The sequence below is a fragment of the Dendrobates tinctorius genome, unplaced genomic scaffold (genome assembly GCF_039654945.1).
Source record: "Dendrobates tinctorius isolate UK_male_01 unplaced genomic scaffold, ASM3965494v1 ptg000211l, whole genome shotgun sequence".
Lineage (NCBI taxonomy): Eukaryota > Metazoa > Chordata > Amphibia > Anura > Dendrobatidae > Dendrobates > Dendrobates tinctorius.
Window position 1 is genome coordinate 8128880 of NW_027361878.1, and position 18716 is coordinate 8147595.

An 18716-nucleotide genomic window follows, 5' to 3' on the forward strand; every position below is an offset into this window, starting at 1 on the left:
TAAAGCACATCATTTTAATGTTTAACAAAAACAGAATGAGACCTACGAAGAAAACACCGTACCTACTGTCAAATATGGTGGAGGTTTAAAGATGTTTTGGGTTTCTTTTGCTGTGCAAGGCATCATGAAATCTGAAGATTACCAAATAATTTTAGGTCACAATGTAGTGCTCAGTGTCAGAAAACTGGTTTGTACCCTGGTCTTGCAGCAGGACAAGGAGCCCAATCATACTTCAAGCAGCACCCAGAAACGGAAGGAAACAAAGCGCTGGAGAATTCTGAAGAGGCAGCAATGAATCCGGATCTAAATCCCCATTGAACACCTGTGGAGAGATTAAAGTTACTGTTGGGAGAAGGAGCCTTCAAATATGAGAGACCCGGAGCAGTCTGCAAAAGAAGAGTGGTCCAAAATTCCAGTTGAGAGGTGTAAGAAGCAATTGATTGCATATACTTAAAAGGGCATGCAAGTAAAATACTTAAGTTGAGGGTGCCAACTATTTTGTCCGACCATTTTGGGGTTTGTGTGTAAAATTATGTCCAATTTGTCCGTCCCCCCCCCTTGTGTGTTCCAATACACCCAAAAGGAAATAAAAAAGGTTTACAACAAAAGATGTGTAACTGCAATTATTTTCTGGGACTATTTCAAGGGTGCCAACAGCCAACACTTTTGTCCATGACTGCCATTATAGAGGCTGGAATTTTGGATCTGTCCAGTCCCGCTATAAGTGTATTCTCAGCCTCTGATATAAACACAGTACAACGTTTTCATAAACTGGATATTTGGCACCACAGTACTGTATGCCTAAAGGCGAGATAACAGAAATAGGACCGAAGTGCCTCTGCTCATTTGACAGAAGAATGCCTCATTTTAGAGGTATGCTTGTTATTTATTAACCTCCTCCCCACTGCCTACCTCAGGAATTCAGGAGAGCGATGTAAATAGAACCCACGTGATCGTGACAGATATAGAAAAACTGTACAAGTCTCAAAGCGTCGAGAAATCCTGCATGTCGTATAGAACAAGAAGATTCTTGAAACACTCAAGATGAAAGGTGACGGCGCAAATATGGCATCAACAAAAAAGACATGGGGAAGAGGCAGAACTGCTAACCTCATGGAGTTGTACTAGGGGCAGGACAACCGTACAGGTGTAAGGTAATGGAAAATGCTACTGGTCCATCTTTTAACTCTTTCTTGTATTTTACTGGTACATGTTCATGTGCATTACCATTGTGTGTATATTTATGTTAATGCTATGTATAACTACTGTTTAGTTGTGGGGAAAGCGTAGTACCCCAATTAGGCCACTAGATGTGGGTGGAGCGCATACTCAACCTGAAAATAGTTAAAGTAGGAGGAGCCAACGTCCGTTAAGCTGAGGAACAGCTGAGATTTGAATCAGTTGGGCGGGAGCACCCTGACAGGGCAGTCAGCTCTAACGTAGAGAAGCAGCATCCAATCTGGGAGGAAAAAAAAAAAAAAAAAAAATAGTACAAACATTTATTCTGCCATTAAAAAGACATACAATGTTTCAACCACAATTGGTCTCTCTCAAGTATTCAAGTTTTCAAGACCAATTGTGGCCGAAATGTTGTATGTCTTTTTAATGGCAGAATAAACTTTTGTACATTTTTTCACCCGGATTGGATGCTGCTCCTCTACGTTATTTCTCTGGATTTTTTATGTCCAATTGGGTCCTTGGACTGGGAGCGTACATTTCCATTCTGAATGTGCTGACGGCTGCTTTCTTTTCTGGCTGAGGGCAGTCAGCTCTGTCACCTTAAAGACATGAGCCCAGCCATCCAGGGCCTGAGGGCCACAGATGACAACACAGCAGCGCAGATCACAGCCGCACAGTTCACAGCAGCACAGAACATAGCAGTATAGATGAGTACACTACACATGGTAGTGAGAGTTGGCAGCGGTACAACAGCACAGATCACTCCTTAAGAGGCAGCTTGCTACATGCAGACACCTTTGTCTGGGGCGAAACAGACAGGGAACTCCCAAAAATGGTGAAGCTGGACAGACCGGATGCTGAAAGGGACATCCCGGAGATATGCTGAAGGAAGACAGTGAGAGCATAGGGAAAGTGACAGAATTGTGCAGTGTGGAATCTGAGGTAGCTGCTGTAAAGAAAATGGATGTGCCGAGTACAAAAATGAGTAAAGCTGTTGTTGTTAAAGTTGAACAGGACTGTGACTTTGTTCCACATCATCTGATGAGAACCTGCAGCGCATTACAGAAAGCCCCTGAGAAGAATGGAGCTGCAGGTATGCTGACAGGAAGCGATCATGTCTATGCGAGGGGAGGCCAGGACACCGTTGCCCCGGAGTCCTCGGCCATGACTACGGTCCTGGCCGACCCTTACACTGGCAGGCTTACATGGCATTAGGGTGTTGCAGTCTATGGTCACTTCAGAATCCAGCTCCGAAAGAGTGAATGCAACAATAACCACAAAGGTTGCTTGGCGCAACCTTCCAGAAATGAAGAGGTCAACCTATAGCTAGCCAGTTTGTTACGATGGGTGTGGTGACCATGAACTTTCTATAAAAGGTCTAGTTTCATGCATTCTGTTACCATGTTATGTCAGAACCAAGTCATGTGTGATTGCTGAACAGGTTAATGGGGAATGTTGAAGATGTCTGAAGAGAGCACCGCGCAGGAGTGGCTTAGGAAGGAATCACGCCTTCTGGTTATTTAACGGAAGGTTAAATAACAGGTCAGAGCTACAGTGAAGTGAAAGAAGAGCCAAAGAGGCATTGATTAAGCATAGAGAGGGTTTGGCAATGGGTAGTCCACCTTAGCTAGAATTCTTTAGCTGGCATGTTGTCTCACCTCAGGCATGGGACTAGGAAGATCCATCAGTGAGGAACATTGTAGATCCACCCCTGAAAGAGTGTGGGGATAGTCCTGAAAATGCCACAAGAGAAAGAATGCCAGGTGAAGAGAGAATCCTGGTCCTACCAGCATCATTCTACCATTGTCTTCTTAACCTTGGCCCATGTTACATATTCACAGCTCTCCCCATCGTCTGCATTAGAAACCAGAAGGGATTTTGTGGACTTGTTCGCACTACTGATCATTGAAGACATCAAATTCAGAAGATTAATTAAGTAGATAGTTTCATGAGACGCATTTTGTTGAAGTGCAACACACTTCAGGAAAAGTCATTCAGGTTTTGGAACAGACCATCCAGATAATGGAGAGGTTCTGACTACATAACTTGTAATTATGATATGGAGCATAATAAAAGGAGCACTTTTATATGATGTTTTGTACATTTACACATCATAAATGCTGAACCCTGAGTTAATCCTAACATGACCCAGAAGCACTTTGAACATACCGGAGATAAATTTTCAGAATATGACGATTACGTATGTACATAGTAGTTTGTGCTTCGTATATAGGAGACTGACGCTTATGGCCGTCGCTGTCACATGGACTTTGCTTCTAAAGTTTGGTAGATACATCTTGTAACTCATTACTGAACATTAACAAAAACGCCCTCAGATTAACAGAATATATATTTTCATTCCATATCCTGGAGAACATAAGGTTAATAAAATCCATGCTCTTATAGACCCAGTACAGTAGGTAGTTACATTCCCTGATTTTCAGTTCCGTCAAATGGTGCAACACTGCTTGTTCCAAAACATGGTGTTCTAGAGAGTTGACAGAATTCACGTGTCCCAACCACACGTGCTGCCGCCCCCTGCTGATCATACCGCAGGGTCACAATGCCATTCTCAGCTGCTACTATGGAGCCAAGAAATCACATGCTTCTCAAAACACTGAAGTTTTCACTGCAACTCCCTACTTTCCATTCACTTCTTTACTGTAGTCTTAGGCCTCTTTCACACATCAGGTTTTCGCCGTCAGGCACGATCCGGCGCTTTTGACAAAAACCGGATCCGGTGAAATGCAATGCCGGATCCGGTTTCCCCGCCATTGACTTGCATTTGCGCCGGATGGCCATGCGTTTCATCCGGTTTTCGCCGGATCCGGCAATGTGTTGCAATCCGGCGTCTGGAAAAAACGGCTACTGTAACGTTTTTTGTCTCCGGTGAAAAAGCCGGACACGCCGGATCCGGCGCGTCCGGCTTTTTCACACAATGAAAGCCTATGAGCGCCGCAATGCGCCGGATCCGGTTTTTTTGGTCTGAGCATGCTCAGTAGCTCTGCCCACAAGACATATATAAGAGCAAGACAGTGGGACCCTCAGCCACAACCCAACATGCCACCCAAGACAGCAACCAGGCGCAGGAGAAGGCAGGAGACCACTGCAGCACCATCAGCACCACCACCACGCCAAATGGAGCAGCAAATGGAACATGCTGAGGAGGGGAGTCCAGCAGCAGATGAGAGACGGTAATCAAATCCCCCATTCCTCCAAACTAGGGCCATGGAATATCAAGATATTCATTGGCCCTTTGTTTCTCTTTATTCAACAGCCGCCCAAGAGATGCAGCAGCAGCAGCACTGGTAGCAGCTGTAACACCACCCACAGGCATGGAGTCTGGCCATCAACAGGACAGCACATCTTCTGGGAGCCCTCCCTCGCATCGTCAGCGTTTGACGGTAAGTTTTTATTTCCAAAATCCATCATCTCTGTAATATATGTCTATTCATTGGCTTTTATTTCAAAACAGGAATCACAAGATGAAGAGGAGCTCCCAGAAGAAGAAGGAAGGGGTGGACAGACACCTGGAGTGGGCTCACAATTGGTAAGTTTTTGGCATCAAACGCAGAAACACATCACACTACACACAACACATAGAAAACAATGTTCTGCAGACCACACACAGCAAACAAATGCCTACATCCAAAGACATAACATTTTTTGTTTTCTTCTCTAGTCTTCCCAATCTGGTGCTCGGCCAAGAGGTCCTCACAGTGCCTCCCAGGGTCGTCGGCGACAGCAACGCGGCGGTCACCAGCGTGTAAGTATAAATATTTTTGCACTTTTTATTTTGTTTCTTTTGTGGAGGCTAATTATGTTATTTTTGTCTTTTTCTTTAACAGCCTTCACAGCGTGCTCCCGACTCTGATGGTGAGGATGGAGGAATCGATGTGGACCACCTCATCGATCTCGTCAGAGAAAGGGAGCCGCTATGGAATATGGCTGACCGCCGCCATGCTGACCTGATCGTTACCCTACGACTCTGGGAGGAAATCTGTTCGCTCCTTGTGGGCCGCTGGGAGGACCTCGATGTTCGGGCCCAGATTAAAGAGCGTAAGTATATACAGTACCGGTTGCTTGATGTAAACCAGTGTTTCCCGAACTCCAGTCCTCGTGGTCCCCACGGATCATGTGTTCAGGATTTCTATTTACTATGGAAATCCTGAAAACATGACCCCTGGGGACCATGAGGACTGGAGTTTGGGAAACACTGATGTTGTATACTAACCACTTTGTCCTTTCTCGTTTCAGGGGAGAGAATTGTGAAGCGGTGGCGGTCTGTGAGGGATCGTTTCAAGAAGGAGTTCAATAAAGAGATGCGGGCCCCGAGTGGATCTGGAGGACGCAGGAGCAAGTACAAGTACGCACGAGCCCTGTCCTTCCTCCGGGAAACAATGCTCACCAGAAGGTAAATATTACACACCACGTGTGAAAAAAAAAAATGTTTAGATGTAACAATTTTTTTTCAGCCAGGGCCATGCCATGTCACTTTGTTTTTTTTCTCTTTATTCCACAGCACGGTGAGCAGCACTCGGGAGCCTGCACGATTGGACCCTTCTGAGGCGATCCCTGAGGAGACCGGCACCGAGGGACACTTCGACCGCCCCGGTACATCTGCACCTTCCCAGCCTTCCCACACATTCGACCCATCTGTCCCATCCACCAGCACAGGGGCATCGTGGCCGCCTACATTACATGAAGCTGCTGGTGAGGAGATCGCTTTCCCTTTACCCCACCCTTCTGCCCCTGCCACCTCTAGTACACCTGCGGGTACTGGGCGGCAGCGGCAGAGGGGTCAGGAAAAGACTTATGCGCCAGAGTTCTTGCATCTGAATGCATCTTTCCAGAACTGTCTAAATGTCTTGTCAGAGCAAATCTCCACAGGCTTTCAGCAGATCAACTCCAGCATTCTGGAGGTGAAGACACTTCTGCAAACCATGCATTCAGAAGCAAGATCTTCGCCAAACCACACCTTTTTCAGGTCTGTTGTGGAGCGCATGGCAACACTATCTCCTACCCAGCAGATGCATGTAATGCATTCGTGCCACGGTGCTCTCCAGCAAGTTACCTCCCAACCTCCTCCTCCCACCCCAGTAGTTCCTCCACCTGCACCCCCTCCAGCCACTTTCCGTCCTCCCCCTCCTATTACATACCAGCCACCTCCCCAGTACCAGCAACCTGCCCCGTACCAAACTCCTTCCCCATACAACTTGCCATCAACATCATCTTCTCCTACAGTCCCTGCCCAACCCTCCACTCCACCGCCCACCACCTCTTCTGCCTCCCACATGTCCACCCATTCTGTAGCTTTTTCCACACCTTCACCTCTAAAGGGCATGTCACACTAAGAGATATCGCTAGCAATATCGCTATAACTAGTGACGTTATAGCGATATTGCTAGCGATATCTCTGTGTCTGATACTTACCAGCGACCGGCTCCCCCGCTGGTTATCGCTGATCGCGTGAGAACGTTCAGGACTGTTTCTCGTCGTCAGCTTCCTGTGGCGCTTCCTGTGGCGCTTCCTGCTGTGAGGACGAGCGACGCGTGGAGCCGGGCGGGAGGACGCAGGATCGCCTGGTGTGACAGGTAAGTAGCGATCCCCGTCCCCAGCGATGTCACTAGTGAGATCTGCCTATTTGGCAGCTCACTAGCGACCACTTAGCGATGTACCAGTGATCCTGACCGCGTCATATCGCTGGTCGGGATCGCTGGTACATCGCTAAGTGTGACAGTACCTTAACTGTTCCTTCCCCACCACGATCCCAGTGTCGAAGTGTCCCGGCAGCCCCTCCAGCAGTATTTCCACCCCACACTACACAGATTTATAATATGTGTGTATTTTAATAAAAATGACCAGTTTTATGGTATCAAAGCTTTATTAAACAAGTTTATTAAAATTTAAAAACAGTTACTAAAAAAAACATTTTTCAATAAAAGTTAATTTTACACTTAAATTATTTTACACTGGTTGTCTGTCATTTCTTTCTGCGGCCAAAAAGGTTAAATACAGGGTATTTAAAAGGTAAGAAGGTATTCAAAACTAGGTATATAACTGTGGGTAAATGTTAGCTTTTTGCCACAGTTGTGTTCCTGGTTGTGTTTGAAGCAAAGTATTTCACCTAAAAAGTTGTGTTTATTGTTGGTGATTTCCTAACAATGTACACAACTTTTGTTACAAGGTGAAATACTTTGCATAAAACACAACCAGGTACACACCTGTGGCCTAAAGCTAAAAATAGTAAGACCATGACAAGATTTGCCAACCAAAGTTGGCCAAGTTATATACTGTTGGTACAGAAGGTACACAAGTTTGGTTAGGGCACAAATCTTTCACACTCTGTCATCCTGCCAGTGTACTCTGCCTTGAGGTGACATAAAGTATAGTGCAAAATTGTCCCTCATTACTGAAACCGTCACAGAACTTCTAGTGGTAATGTCATGGTAATCTTGCAAGGTGGTTTCTTCAGAGGTGTCCTCAATGGAAATGGGTTCCTTGCAGCTAACAAAATTGTGGAGTACCACGAAAGCTTTGATCACCTCGTCCAGTTTCTGTCTTGAGGTTGATCGCAGTCAATAGGACCCGCCATTTGGCTGTCAGAATACCAAAGGTACATTCAACCATTCTTCTTGCTCTTGTGAGGCGGTAATTAAAAATGCATTTTGTTCTTGACAATCCTCTGCTAGAGTACGGTTTCAAAAGGTGTTCTGACAGCTGGAAGGCTTCATCCCCTACACAGACAAATGGCATAGGTGGACCAGATGTTTGCAGCAGCGGTCTAGGGGGTGGGAACTGGAAGGTGTTTCCATACAGTTTACGCCCCATGGCAGACAGTTTGAAAACTTGAGAGTCATTAGAGCGGCCATAGGCCCCAATATCAACCGCAATAAATTTGTATTCCGCGTCAGCGATGGCCATGAGGACAATTGAAAAATATTTCTTGTAATTGAAATATTCCAATCCCGATCTGGCTGGCTTTACAATGCGGATATGTTTCCCGTCCACAGCGCCCAAGCAGTTCAGAAACTGACATATCTGTTGAAACTTTTCTGAAATTTCAATCCAACTCTCTGTTGTGGGCTCTGGTAAAAACTCTTCAGCCAAGGAGTCCCACAGTGCACGGCATGTGTACTTCACAATTCCAGATATGGTGGAAATCCCGAGTCTGTACTGGAAATGCAGTGACGAAAGGGATTCTCCAGTTGCAAGAAATCTGTGGGGAATTAAAAAACAATTAGTTTAAAATCACAGCATTACATACCAAAACTGAGCTATAACACTTGGAGCTGCAAACTACCACCAACAAGATTGCAGTGAAAGTGTGCTCTGATGCGAGCATATCCAATACATGTGGCTTACCTTAAAGTCACCATCAGACGCTCTGCGGGTGAAACAGAAGCGGCAATAGGTGTCTGCTTTTCTTATGAGGTGTGCAATGCGCTCCACCAAGTAATCAAAATTCTCCATTTTTCATCTGAACATATCCAAAAAATTTATCCGGGTTTCGTCGAAGGTCCATGCAGAGTGTAGAATAGACCCCACGCGTCATTCTCTTGGCTGTGATGGGGTGGATCCACAAACGTCGTCTACGATGCCTGATGCACTGCTGTCTCGCTCTCTCCTTCTCCAGAACAATCACCCTCAAACGATTCGCCTCCGCTGTAAAATCCGCCAAATTCTTCAAAATATTTCCAATGACAACATCCATCTTCGCCAGTAACTTGCTCTTCCTCCTCTACAACCTGTCAAAGAAGGGCTGTAGGAACACGCTATATATAGTTTTCCAGTAGCCAATCCCGTTCGGAAGGCCACAAGGGGTGTTTTTAAAAACCGGATCCGGCGTAATCCGTCGAAAAACAGATGAACCGGATGAGACGGATCCGGTTTTATCTGTCAAGACGGATCCGGCAGAAAAACGGATCCGTCACATCCGGTTTTATGAAATATTTGCCGGATCCGGCGCGACGCCGGATCGCGCCTGACGCCGAAAGCCTGATGTGTGAAAGTAGCCTTAGTCTACAGGAGGCTTAACTTTCAACACCAATAATTGCAAGAGTCAATATGCAAGATGATGCACAGAAGGGTAAATATCCATCTGTGCATGGTCCCACAGAACATTGATGCAAGGGTGAATTGATGTTTGGTTGGATCGCATTTGGGACGAAAATACGGTAGTTTGCACCTGCCCTACGGCTGTTGTAACTGAAACCTAGACCATAGCCTCAGGACCATACTGGAGAGATAACTGGGTCAGTGACTTTAAAAATAGCAGGTTAAAAACCCAACAGTAGTGGTGGAAGAAAGGCCCACCGGACAATAGAGGACTGATGCGGATCAGAAGCTAGCCCCTCTGTGCTATAGTGGTTCTTTAGGATATGACCAAATAGCTGAAAACTTAACCCTGGCTATAGTAAAAGGGTATCAAAATACAGCACATCATGGCTTGGGTCTGTAGTGCCCTTGCTGAGACCACCCATCACATCTAACCATAGCCTAAACCTTAATGTGGGGCCGGCCACGTGTCCTCACCTATACCAGTTATTTCATTCATTGAAGGTCTGACAGGTTTGCACATTGTGTCCCAAGAACTGTACCCAGCTAAAGTGCATTTGCACATTGACTTCTTGGCAGATAAGACCCGAGTGCTTGGACGGGATACTATTTCAGTTTCGTGGAACAGATGGAGTCTTATAAAATAGCGACAGGGCCACTGAAGGTGGCGGTATCTCAACTGACGTAAGACTAGTTGGAAAAACTGTACTCAGCGGGCAGTAAACTGCGTGATTCAGAGCCAAGGAATGACTGAAGAGCACTTGTACATGAGGGCAGGCTGAAGAGCAGCATGAGTAGCCACTCCAGGGTAGCGGGAAGTATGGCCATCGAGTGCGTCAGTCCTGACATGCAACTTTGCAATGCTGTCATTCCATTTTCATACCCAGATTAATTGCATGGCCAAGGTTATGCCAACACAAGGTCTTGTGCACACGGCAATATTTGGTAGTTTTATCCATTTTGAGAGGGAGGATAGACGTGTTAAAGGGGTTGTCTGGGACTTGTACATCCTGATCTCTGCATCAGAGTTCCCTCAAACAAGTGTATCCAGAGAAAAATTTAGACAAAGTGGGGCCCATGGGCAAAAGTCACATATTGCACCATCACGTAGAAACATTAACATGAGCCGAGTGCAGACAATATTGAAGTCATTTGGCGCTTGTTTCCCCAGGATCTTTACACCAGCTAAAGAATGATGGACACAAAATGATCACCAATAGAGTAAACTGTCCCAATACACTATCACATTAATCAGCACTGGGCGATGTGCTTTGTGCTTCTGAGAGCAATCATTTTTTGTTCTGACATAAAGACTAGGCAGCACAGAGATATAGTACACTGCTCAAAAATATAAAGGGAACAAATGCAACTCCAAGTCAATCATACTTCTGTTAAGTCAACATTGATTGTGAATCAATTTCTCCTGCTGTTGTGCAAATGGAACAGACAACAGGTAGAAATGATCGGCAATTAGCAAGACACCACCTATTACTGGAGTGGTTCTGCAGGTGGTGACCACAGACCATTTCTCTGTTCTCATCTTTTTGGCTGTCTTGGTCACTTTTGCATTTTGATAATCATGAAAAAACATCTTTACATTGCAGCATCCCCCTATACCTGCCTAGAACTTTTGCACTGTACATTAAATTTCTCTTTGTAACTGGACTCCCATCATTCACATAAGGAAAGAGTTATTTTGCCCAATGCAGATGAGTAGGATGAGAACAAGTAACCCTACAGGAGCAGACTGATGTGTGCCGTGCAAGCTGCAGTCATACCAAGGACTCAGCCTTGTTATATAGCTCCCAGCCTAAGCTCATAGGGGAAGAGGAGGTAATGCAGGGAGGTTAAGAGAGTTCAATAACTCATAGTGAACGTCCATATAGGCAAGACAGCAGGGCTCCAGTCTATGAGCACAGACACCACATGGCCTCACAGCCTGAAAAACAAGCCAGCATTGCTTGCTCAAAGCAGCCAGGTAGACGCGCACAACAACATTAAGTGTCAGGCGCTATGTAGGGAAAACTCCTGTAGGGGAGTTGGTGTAGTTACATTTACAGCAATCCAGGTGACAATGTTTTTAAAGCTTTTCCCCCTCTCCAGCTTTTTCATTTGGATCAAATCCTTATGAGCAGCAAAGTGGATTCCCGCAGCCAAGAATAGGAAGGGTTTTGTGGAGCAGCTCTACTCCAGATATCTGGGTGAACAGAAACCTAATCATTCATTGCCATCCTGTCCACAGTAGATCACAGACTCATGGAGACCAGTAATAAGTGTATGTTTTAACTTTTATGCAGAGATTGTTATGAAAAAAAAACAAAAAAACAAAAAAAACAAAACAAAACAGAAGGGTGGAAAATCCAGCAAGGGAAGCCCGCTTGGTTCAAAAGACGGGCAAGTAAGCAGCAGGAGTTTGTATGTAAGGTTTAGGTCTGTGGTTAAATAGAGCTGACACATCTGGGCTGTTAGAAGTCCCGACACCCTGATAACCCTTTCTGCCCAGGAATTAAGGGACTGTTGGCAGTTATCTTGCTCTATGGTATACTTTAAACACATGTGATATTGGTGAAGCATCAATGGGATAAGTCATCAATATCAGATTGAGGTGCAGCACCACCATCAGTCAGCTGAACAGAGCTGCACGGCGCAGCTCCGGACATTGTAGCGGCTGCTGCAGTGTCCTGCAGATCAGGCATTTAAAAGAAGGGATCTGCAGGACCCAGGAGCGGCAGCTACACTGCACCTTCATTCAATGTTAGATCCAGCCTCTGGAGCTAACAATGGCTTCTCTGTGATGGTGCAAATTGTCAGACCCCACTGTTCAGCCATCATATGACTGTAAAACCCTTTTAAGCAACTAGGAGGGATAGCTAATACTAGAGAAGAGAGAGAGAGGATTCAAAAAGATTTAAATAAACTGGAGAAGTGGGCAGTAACTAACAGAATGGTTTTTAACAGGGAGAAATGCAAAGTACTACATCTGGGCAATAAAAATGAAAAAAGCATATATAGAATGGGAGGAATAGGGCTAAGTGACAGCACATGTGAAAAAGACTTGGGTATACTAATAGATCACAGACTGAATATGAGTCAACAGTGTGATGCAGCAGCAAAAAAGGCAAATGCAGTTCTAGGCTGTATTAACAGAAGCATACAGTCTAGATCACGTGAAGTCATTATTTCCCTCTACTCCTCTTTGGTCAGACCTCATCTGGAATATTGTGTCCAGTTTTGGGCACCACATTTTAAAAAAAAGACATCAACAAACTGGAGCAAGTTCAGAAAAGAGCGACCAGAATGGTGACCGGTCTGCAAACCCTGTCTTATGAGGAAAGGTTGCAGGATTTGGGAATGTTTAGTTTGCAAAAGAGAAGACTGAGAGGAGACTTAATTGCTGTCTACAAATATCTAAAGGGCTGTCACATTGTAGAAGGATCAACTTTATTCTCATTTGCACAAGGAAAGACTAGAAGCAATGGGATGAAACTGAATGGGAGGAGACACAGATTAGATATTAGAAAAAACTTTTTGACAGTTAGAGTGATCAATGAGTGGAACAGGCTGCCACGAGAAGTGGTGAGTTCTCCTTCAATGGAAGTCTTCAAACAGAGGCTGGACAGACATCTGACTGGGATGATTTAGCGAATCCTGCTTTGAGCAGGGGGTTGGACCAGATGGCCCAGGAGGTCCCTTCCAACTCTACGATTCTATGATTCTAACTAATATCATTTCCCCTTTTGTATTACAATGGGTAATTAAATCCCCAGATTTGTATCTTGCAGATTATGTGGATTTAATTATTCAAAGCAAATCCGTTACATGTGGACATGGCCTAGTGGATCCACAGCTCGCGCTACTTCCATGCCAAGATTTAACGGAGTCGGGTCATGGCGGCAGGGAAGTGGCAAAGAACATGTTGTACAGTACTTTTCCTTCTGCTTTTTGAAGCGGATAAAAAACAAAACCCCAACAAACGGGAAATACTTGCAACTTGTTCACAAACAAATCTTGCAAGGAGCATAAGGACTAAAACACCCCCAAAGAAAGAAAAAAAAAAAAAAAAAAAAAGTGCAATTTTTACATTGTTCGGTAACGGACGCATAGTTTTCCACAAGTCGTATCAACTTTCTCGACCGTCACGTGTAGCCTTCCACTTCACCCCCATGCACTTCTGGATGCCAGGTGGTAATGAGCTATGCGCCACGTGTAGCCTTCCACTTCACCCCCGTGCACTTCTGGATGCCGGGTGGTAATGAGCTATGCGAATGTCTCCTTTCAGACAAGGCTTTGTGTGTTTTGCAGCAATTAATCCCCCAGTCAAGGCCCCTGTAATGCAAATCATCTGAGGTCATGTTGGTGTCAGAGGACACTTTTAGCTGCACTTGTTAGTTGTTACCTGGCTCCTAGGAACAGGCAGGTGTAGGGTTACAGGCGAGATTAGAGACTGTCCAGTCACCACCTGTACCTCTGCCCGTAATGGATGCTGCATGAACCCATCTGGTGCCAGGTGGCTACGTGCTGCGGTTCATAGATATTAGAATGAGGAGAAATGCAGGCACACCAAATATAAATGGATAAAGGAGATTTATTCCTGTACTTTGTACCAGGTTCCAGTCCATTGCAGAGTTGTAAAGTCTGCAGGTGCGTGTCCTCGCTCACCAGTGTCCTCGCTCACCACTGTGTGTCAGCAGGCAATATACAGTGGCTAGGGAGATAGAGAGATACAGTCACATTGTATCCGGGTCACACTCCAGACCCTTCGTGTTCTGGCTTCTTCTGAACTCAGATCGTACACGTCACTCCGCCACTGTGTCCCATTAGAGTTAATGAAGCGTAGTTACCTTGTGGCAGGTCTCCGCTTCCCAAGAGGTACAGACTCATTTTATGATCACTGTACCCTACTTAGAGGCTCAGACTCATTTTATGATCACTGTACCCTACTTAGAGGCTCAAGATCACATTTTATTACCCATCACATGGTTAATGCAGGGACAACCTGCTGCATGCAGAAAAAGGGGCCTTTCTTGCCCTTTAGAGCTAAAAGCGTGACAGGACCCTGTAGTCAGTGGCCATCAAACCAAGTCCTTGCAACCCTCCTCCCACCTACTGGGCATTCTTAGTGCCTCGTGTGCTTAACAAGCCCAGCGGAAGGCGGTATAGCAGCCATGGACCACCAGCCACCCATCTGTGGGACCCTGCTCTTTACTGAATGCTATTGGTCGTTGCAGATATTTTTCAAGCAATTACAATGCGATGCAGATTTATTTATTTTTAATCACCACCATCACATCTGTGGCCATTCATTAAAACAAGAAGTGGCCATTAATTGACTGCATGGCAAATTTGCTGGGGGGGAAAAAAAAAAAAAAAAAAAAAAAAAAAAAAGTGCTGTGAGTAGCAGTTGACGAATGATCAAAGCAATTTCTGACAAACCCATAAGTCACAATTTCAATAAAGTCTACGATTGACGTTTCGTTCTGACACTCCACCTGGGACTGTCATAAAGACCTGACTCAGCCTCTGCTATGTATGAGCACAATACTGGGGTGATGCATGCCGTGACACTGGCAGAGGGAAGTTGAGTATGAAGTGAAAGGGTCGCACAGCACAGGCAGCCTGTATATACATAGCTCTGCTTAGGCAGCAGGCTGGACGTCACATGCTCCATAGGGATCAATGCAGACACAGAATGACAGGGCAAATAAACAGACGGCTCCTGTATATACACTGTGCACAGGAAAACAGGCTGAGTTCACATGTAGCGTTTTTAATCACACGATTTTGCCGCAAAAAAAAAAAAAAAAAAAAAAAAATGCATCCCATGCAATCCTATGGCATTCCGCGCTAATGCTGTGTTTTTTCCCCGTGGCTGAAATTTATCGTGGAAAATATGCAGCATGTTCATTCTTTGTGTGGAATCGTGGGAAAATCTGCACCCATAGGAATGCATTGTTCTGCTTACTTCCCGCATGTGGTGTGCCCACCATGTGAGAAGTAAGTGGAACATTTGCGGATGGTACCCACGGTCCGGAGGAGAGGAGACTGTCCTCCAGGCACCATATCCCTGTTAAAAATAGAATTAAAATAAAAGATAAAAAAACCATGATATTCTTACTTTCCGGCATCCCGCGCAGCATCACCAGGCCTCAGCGATGCTCCCGGCAAGTCCCGTTCCCAGTGATGCCTTGCAACAATGACCTTTGATGATATAGCGGTCTTGCGATACCGTAGCATCAAAGGTCACTGACGCAAGGCATCACTAGTAAAAAGTAGGTCACACTCGTCAAACACTATGTTTGACGAGTGTGACCAACCTGTCAATCAGTTTTCCAAGCGAAGCTACAGATCGCTTGGAAAATGCTAGCATTCTGCAAGCTAATTACGCTTGCAAAGCGCTAGTTTTTCCGCGGTAAATACACGGGAATTTAAAATGCAGAGTTCTCGCATGTTTCCCACAGGAATGCCACACAGCCTTATAGATGATCTCACAGTCAGAGCGCAGAGTATACAGGCATCAAGTGCTTCCTACATTGCACCTCTGCCCCATACAATGTATCACATCACCTGCAATGTATCATTGTCTCTGGGTATTTACAAACAATTCACAGACACCACAATTACTGAATGAGGTTCATCCACTCTGGACAATCACCCTTCCTTAGGGCATGTTTAGTGTTTTTTGCATCAGTATTTCTAAGCCAAAACCAGGAGTGGAAGAACCAGAGGGAAAGTATAATAGAAACCCGTCCCCACTTCTGTATTTATCACCCACTCCTGGTTTTGCCTTACAAATACAGATCGTGTGAACGTGGCCTTAGAAGAAGGCCTCTAGAATAAGGCATGCTGTTGCCAAAATCTATAGAGAAACCTGCCGAACATGTATCAGCCCCCAATGTATCGCCACTCTACAAGAAACAAAGCATCGCACAAGTACCATTGAGATCAATAGTCTGGCCACAGAGGTGCCCGGCCCTGCGGAGCAGGAGACTGATGTGTCACTCTGGACCGGGAGACAGAATATAATTATATATATATATATACACACACACACACACACACACACACACACACACACTTTTTAGCACATTCTGTAGCCATTGCGGCAACTTGATGGCTGAACAATCTGTAGGAAGATCAATATTTATATTAGGTGTAACGTGGTTATATATGTGGTGTGCAACCATCCACTGTATATACCAGGTCTGAACATGCGCTGTTTTTTGCATGTATTGTAGCCGTGCACGGTGCAGCTGAGGACAATGTCTGAACTCAGATCACCTCTAAGACGACCTTTGATTTTGCTATAGTTGCAAAAATTTGTTCGGAGACCTCAACAATAAGGAAAAAAAAAAGAAGAGCGAAGATGATCACAAGATGTGACATTTTCATCATGCTGTAGATCTCCTTCCAGACGGGGACAATAATAAACCACTTTCCATAATATCTATCATAGTACAGGTCTCTTTTTTATAGTTTGATCCTTTTGGAACATTCCCCACCGCACGGCATTTTCTGAGTAGTGGGTAGCGTTCAGCAGCAGGATGGAGAGGGCCGATAACTGACCATACTTCACCCCATCTGGCTTATAACCTGCACCCCCGTCGGTCAGGCCATATTCACACTTGGCGCGTTTTTCCGCAGTAACACCTGCTCTCTTGTGGTATATGGCTCCACCATCAGGAAACAGCAGCGGTTTGGACGCAGCACAGGTGAGCTATGCCCAACCCGCTATTCCGGATCGTGGGCACAAACCCTTGAGAGTAAAGAAACTGCAGGGAAAAAAAAAAAAAGTAAGTTTCGCTTGGTTTTTCTTCCTGTGTTTTTGGCATGCTACACTTTTCTCTTGTGCGTGCTGATAATATGACTTAGTGACAAAAAAAAAAAAAAAGTTATATTGTATGTAAGGTTTTGGAACAATACACAGGACGATCCGATACTTATGTTTTTTTTTAGCACTTACTACTTTCAATGGGTGAAAAACCCGTAAGGCCCACAACAGCCAATCAGAGAGCAGCTTTTATTTCTTAAACAGCTCTGGTAAAATAAAAGCTGCTCTGTGATTGGCTGCTACAGATAAAGGCTATCTCGCAGACATTGTGGCCGGCCAGGGAGCGGATGGTGCCGGCAGACATCACTGAGCACGGCGGCCGGACTCTGCGCCCTTGTTGTCGCCGCCGCAGTGCACTCACCCAGGCAGGCTCCGCTCACCAGCGCGGTGGCGGTCAGGGCACCGGCGGACGCTCCGTAGATGTTCCGGGCATTCTCCACCAGGAACGGTGCGTGCTCCTTCAGGCAGCTGGCGACTCCGATGTGGTAGATCCCCAGGAACCCACAGCCCGCAAAGGAAATGTTCCAGGGGGAGTCCAGGGGGAACATGTCCGACCGTCCTGCTGTCCGCCGCCTGTACACTGCACGGGAAGACGAGACACAGATCAGGCGCCGTCCGCTCCTCCAGCCGCTGCGCCCTTCCTCCAGCTCTGCGCCATTTACCTCCGTCCGCGACACTTTACCTTCCGTCCAATTCCTGCTATTATATTATTATAGGCGGCAGCTCTGACGTCACACCGCTCGGCGACCAATCAGCGCGCGTTCCTGGTGGAAATGTCAGCGGAGATAGACCGCGGCGTGACCAATGAGCGCCGGAGATGGAGCTACACCCTCTTGTGTGGGCGGAGCGCTGTCCGTTACCTCCTGATCCGCCGCTGGGGGCCGCACTCTCTTCCCTCTGCTGTCACTGAGCGGACAGTTCTGCACGGCGGGCAGCAGGGGGCGCTCCCTACTCTGCAGTGCAGCTGACTGTAGACGGAATGAGGATTTATCCTGTGCGACTAGCAATGAGCGGGATGGTACGGCGGATCCAGACGATATGCCACCAATAATCTCACTGGAAGCTGGACGTATCTGAGTCAGAAATACATTTATAAAAACAGATTTACACTGTTTACATAGAATATGATGGGTGCGACATGTCAGATGGGTCCCTGGGATGGTTCATGCATATTCATAGTTGGGTCTCAAATTAAGAGTAATCCGCTGCACATTTTAATATTTTTTATTTTATTTTTTTTTGCATCACTATATAGATGTATTGGCAGAGAAAGAAGCCCACTGCAAGGAGAAAATGGGGGAGACCGAGCTCTGTTCAAGACAGGCGCTGCAGAGCCTCGTTCTCAGGGTCCCATGTATCCATCAAAGGGGCCCAGATGGGAGACAATATTACATGAAGGGGTCAGGATGGGGGACATTATAGCAGGAGGGGGCCAGGATGGGGGACATTATACCAGGAGGGGGCCAGAATGGGGGACATTATACCAGGAGGGACCATAATGAGGGACATTATTACATGAAGGGGGCCAGGATGGGGGACATTATACCAGGAGGGGCCATAATGAGGGACATTATTACATGAAGGGGTCCAGGATGGGAGACATACCCAGACGGGGCCAGGATGGGGGACATTATACCAGGAGGGGGCCAGA

The 18716-nt window shown here is 45.9% G+C and overlaps 1 protein-coding gene across 1 annotated transcript in view; it reads right to left on the reverse strand.

Moving 5' to 3' along the window:
* PNPLA2 (patatin like domain 2, triacylglycerol lipase) overlaps positions 1 to 17750 on the reverse strand; it is a 33759-nt gene extending 16009 nt beyond the window's left edge. The window contains 1 exon segment of the mRNA XM_073554374.1: positions 17427 to 17750. Within this exon segment, the coding sequence (XP_073410475.1) occupies positions 17427 to 17613 (187 nt within the window). The 5' untranslated portion in view covers positions 17614 to 17750.
* Between the last annotated feature and the right edge of the window lie 966 nt (positions 17751 to 18716).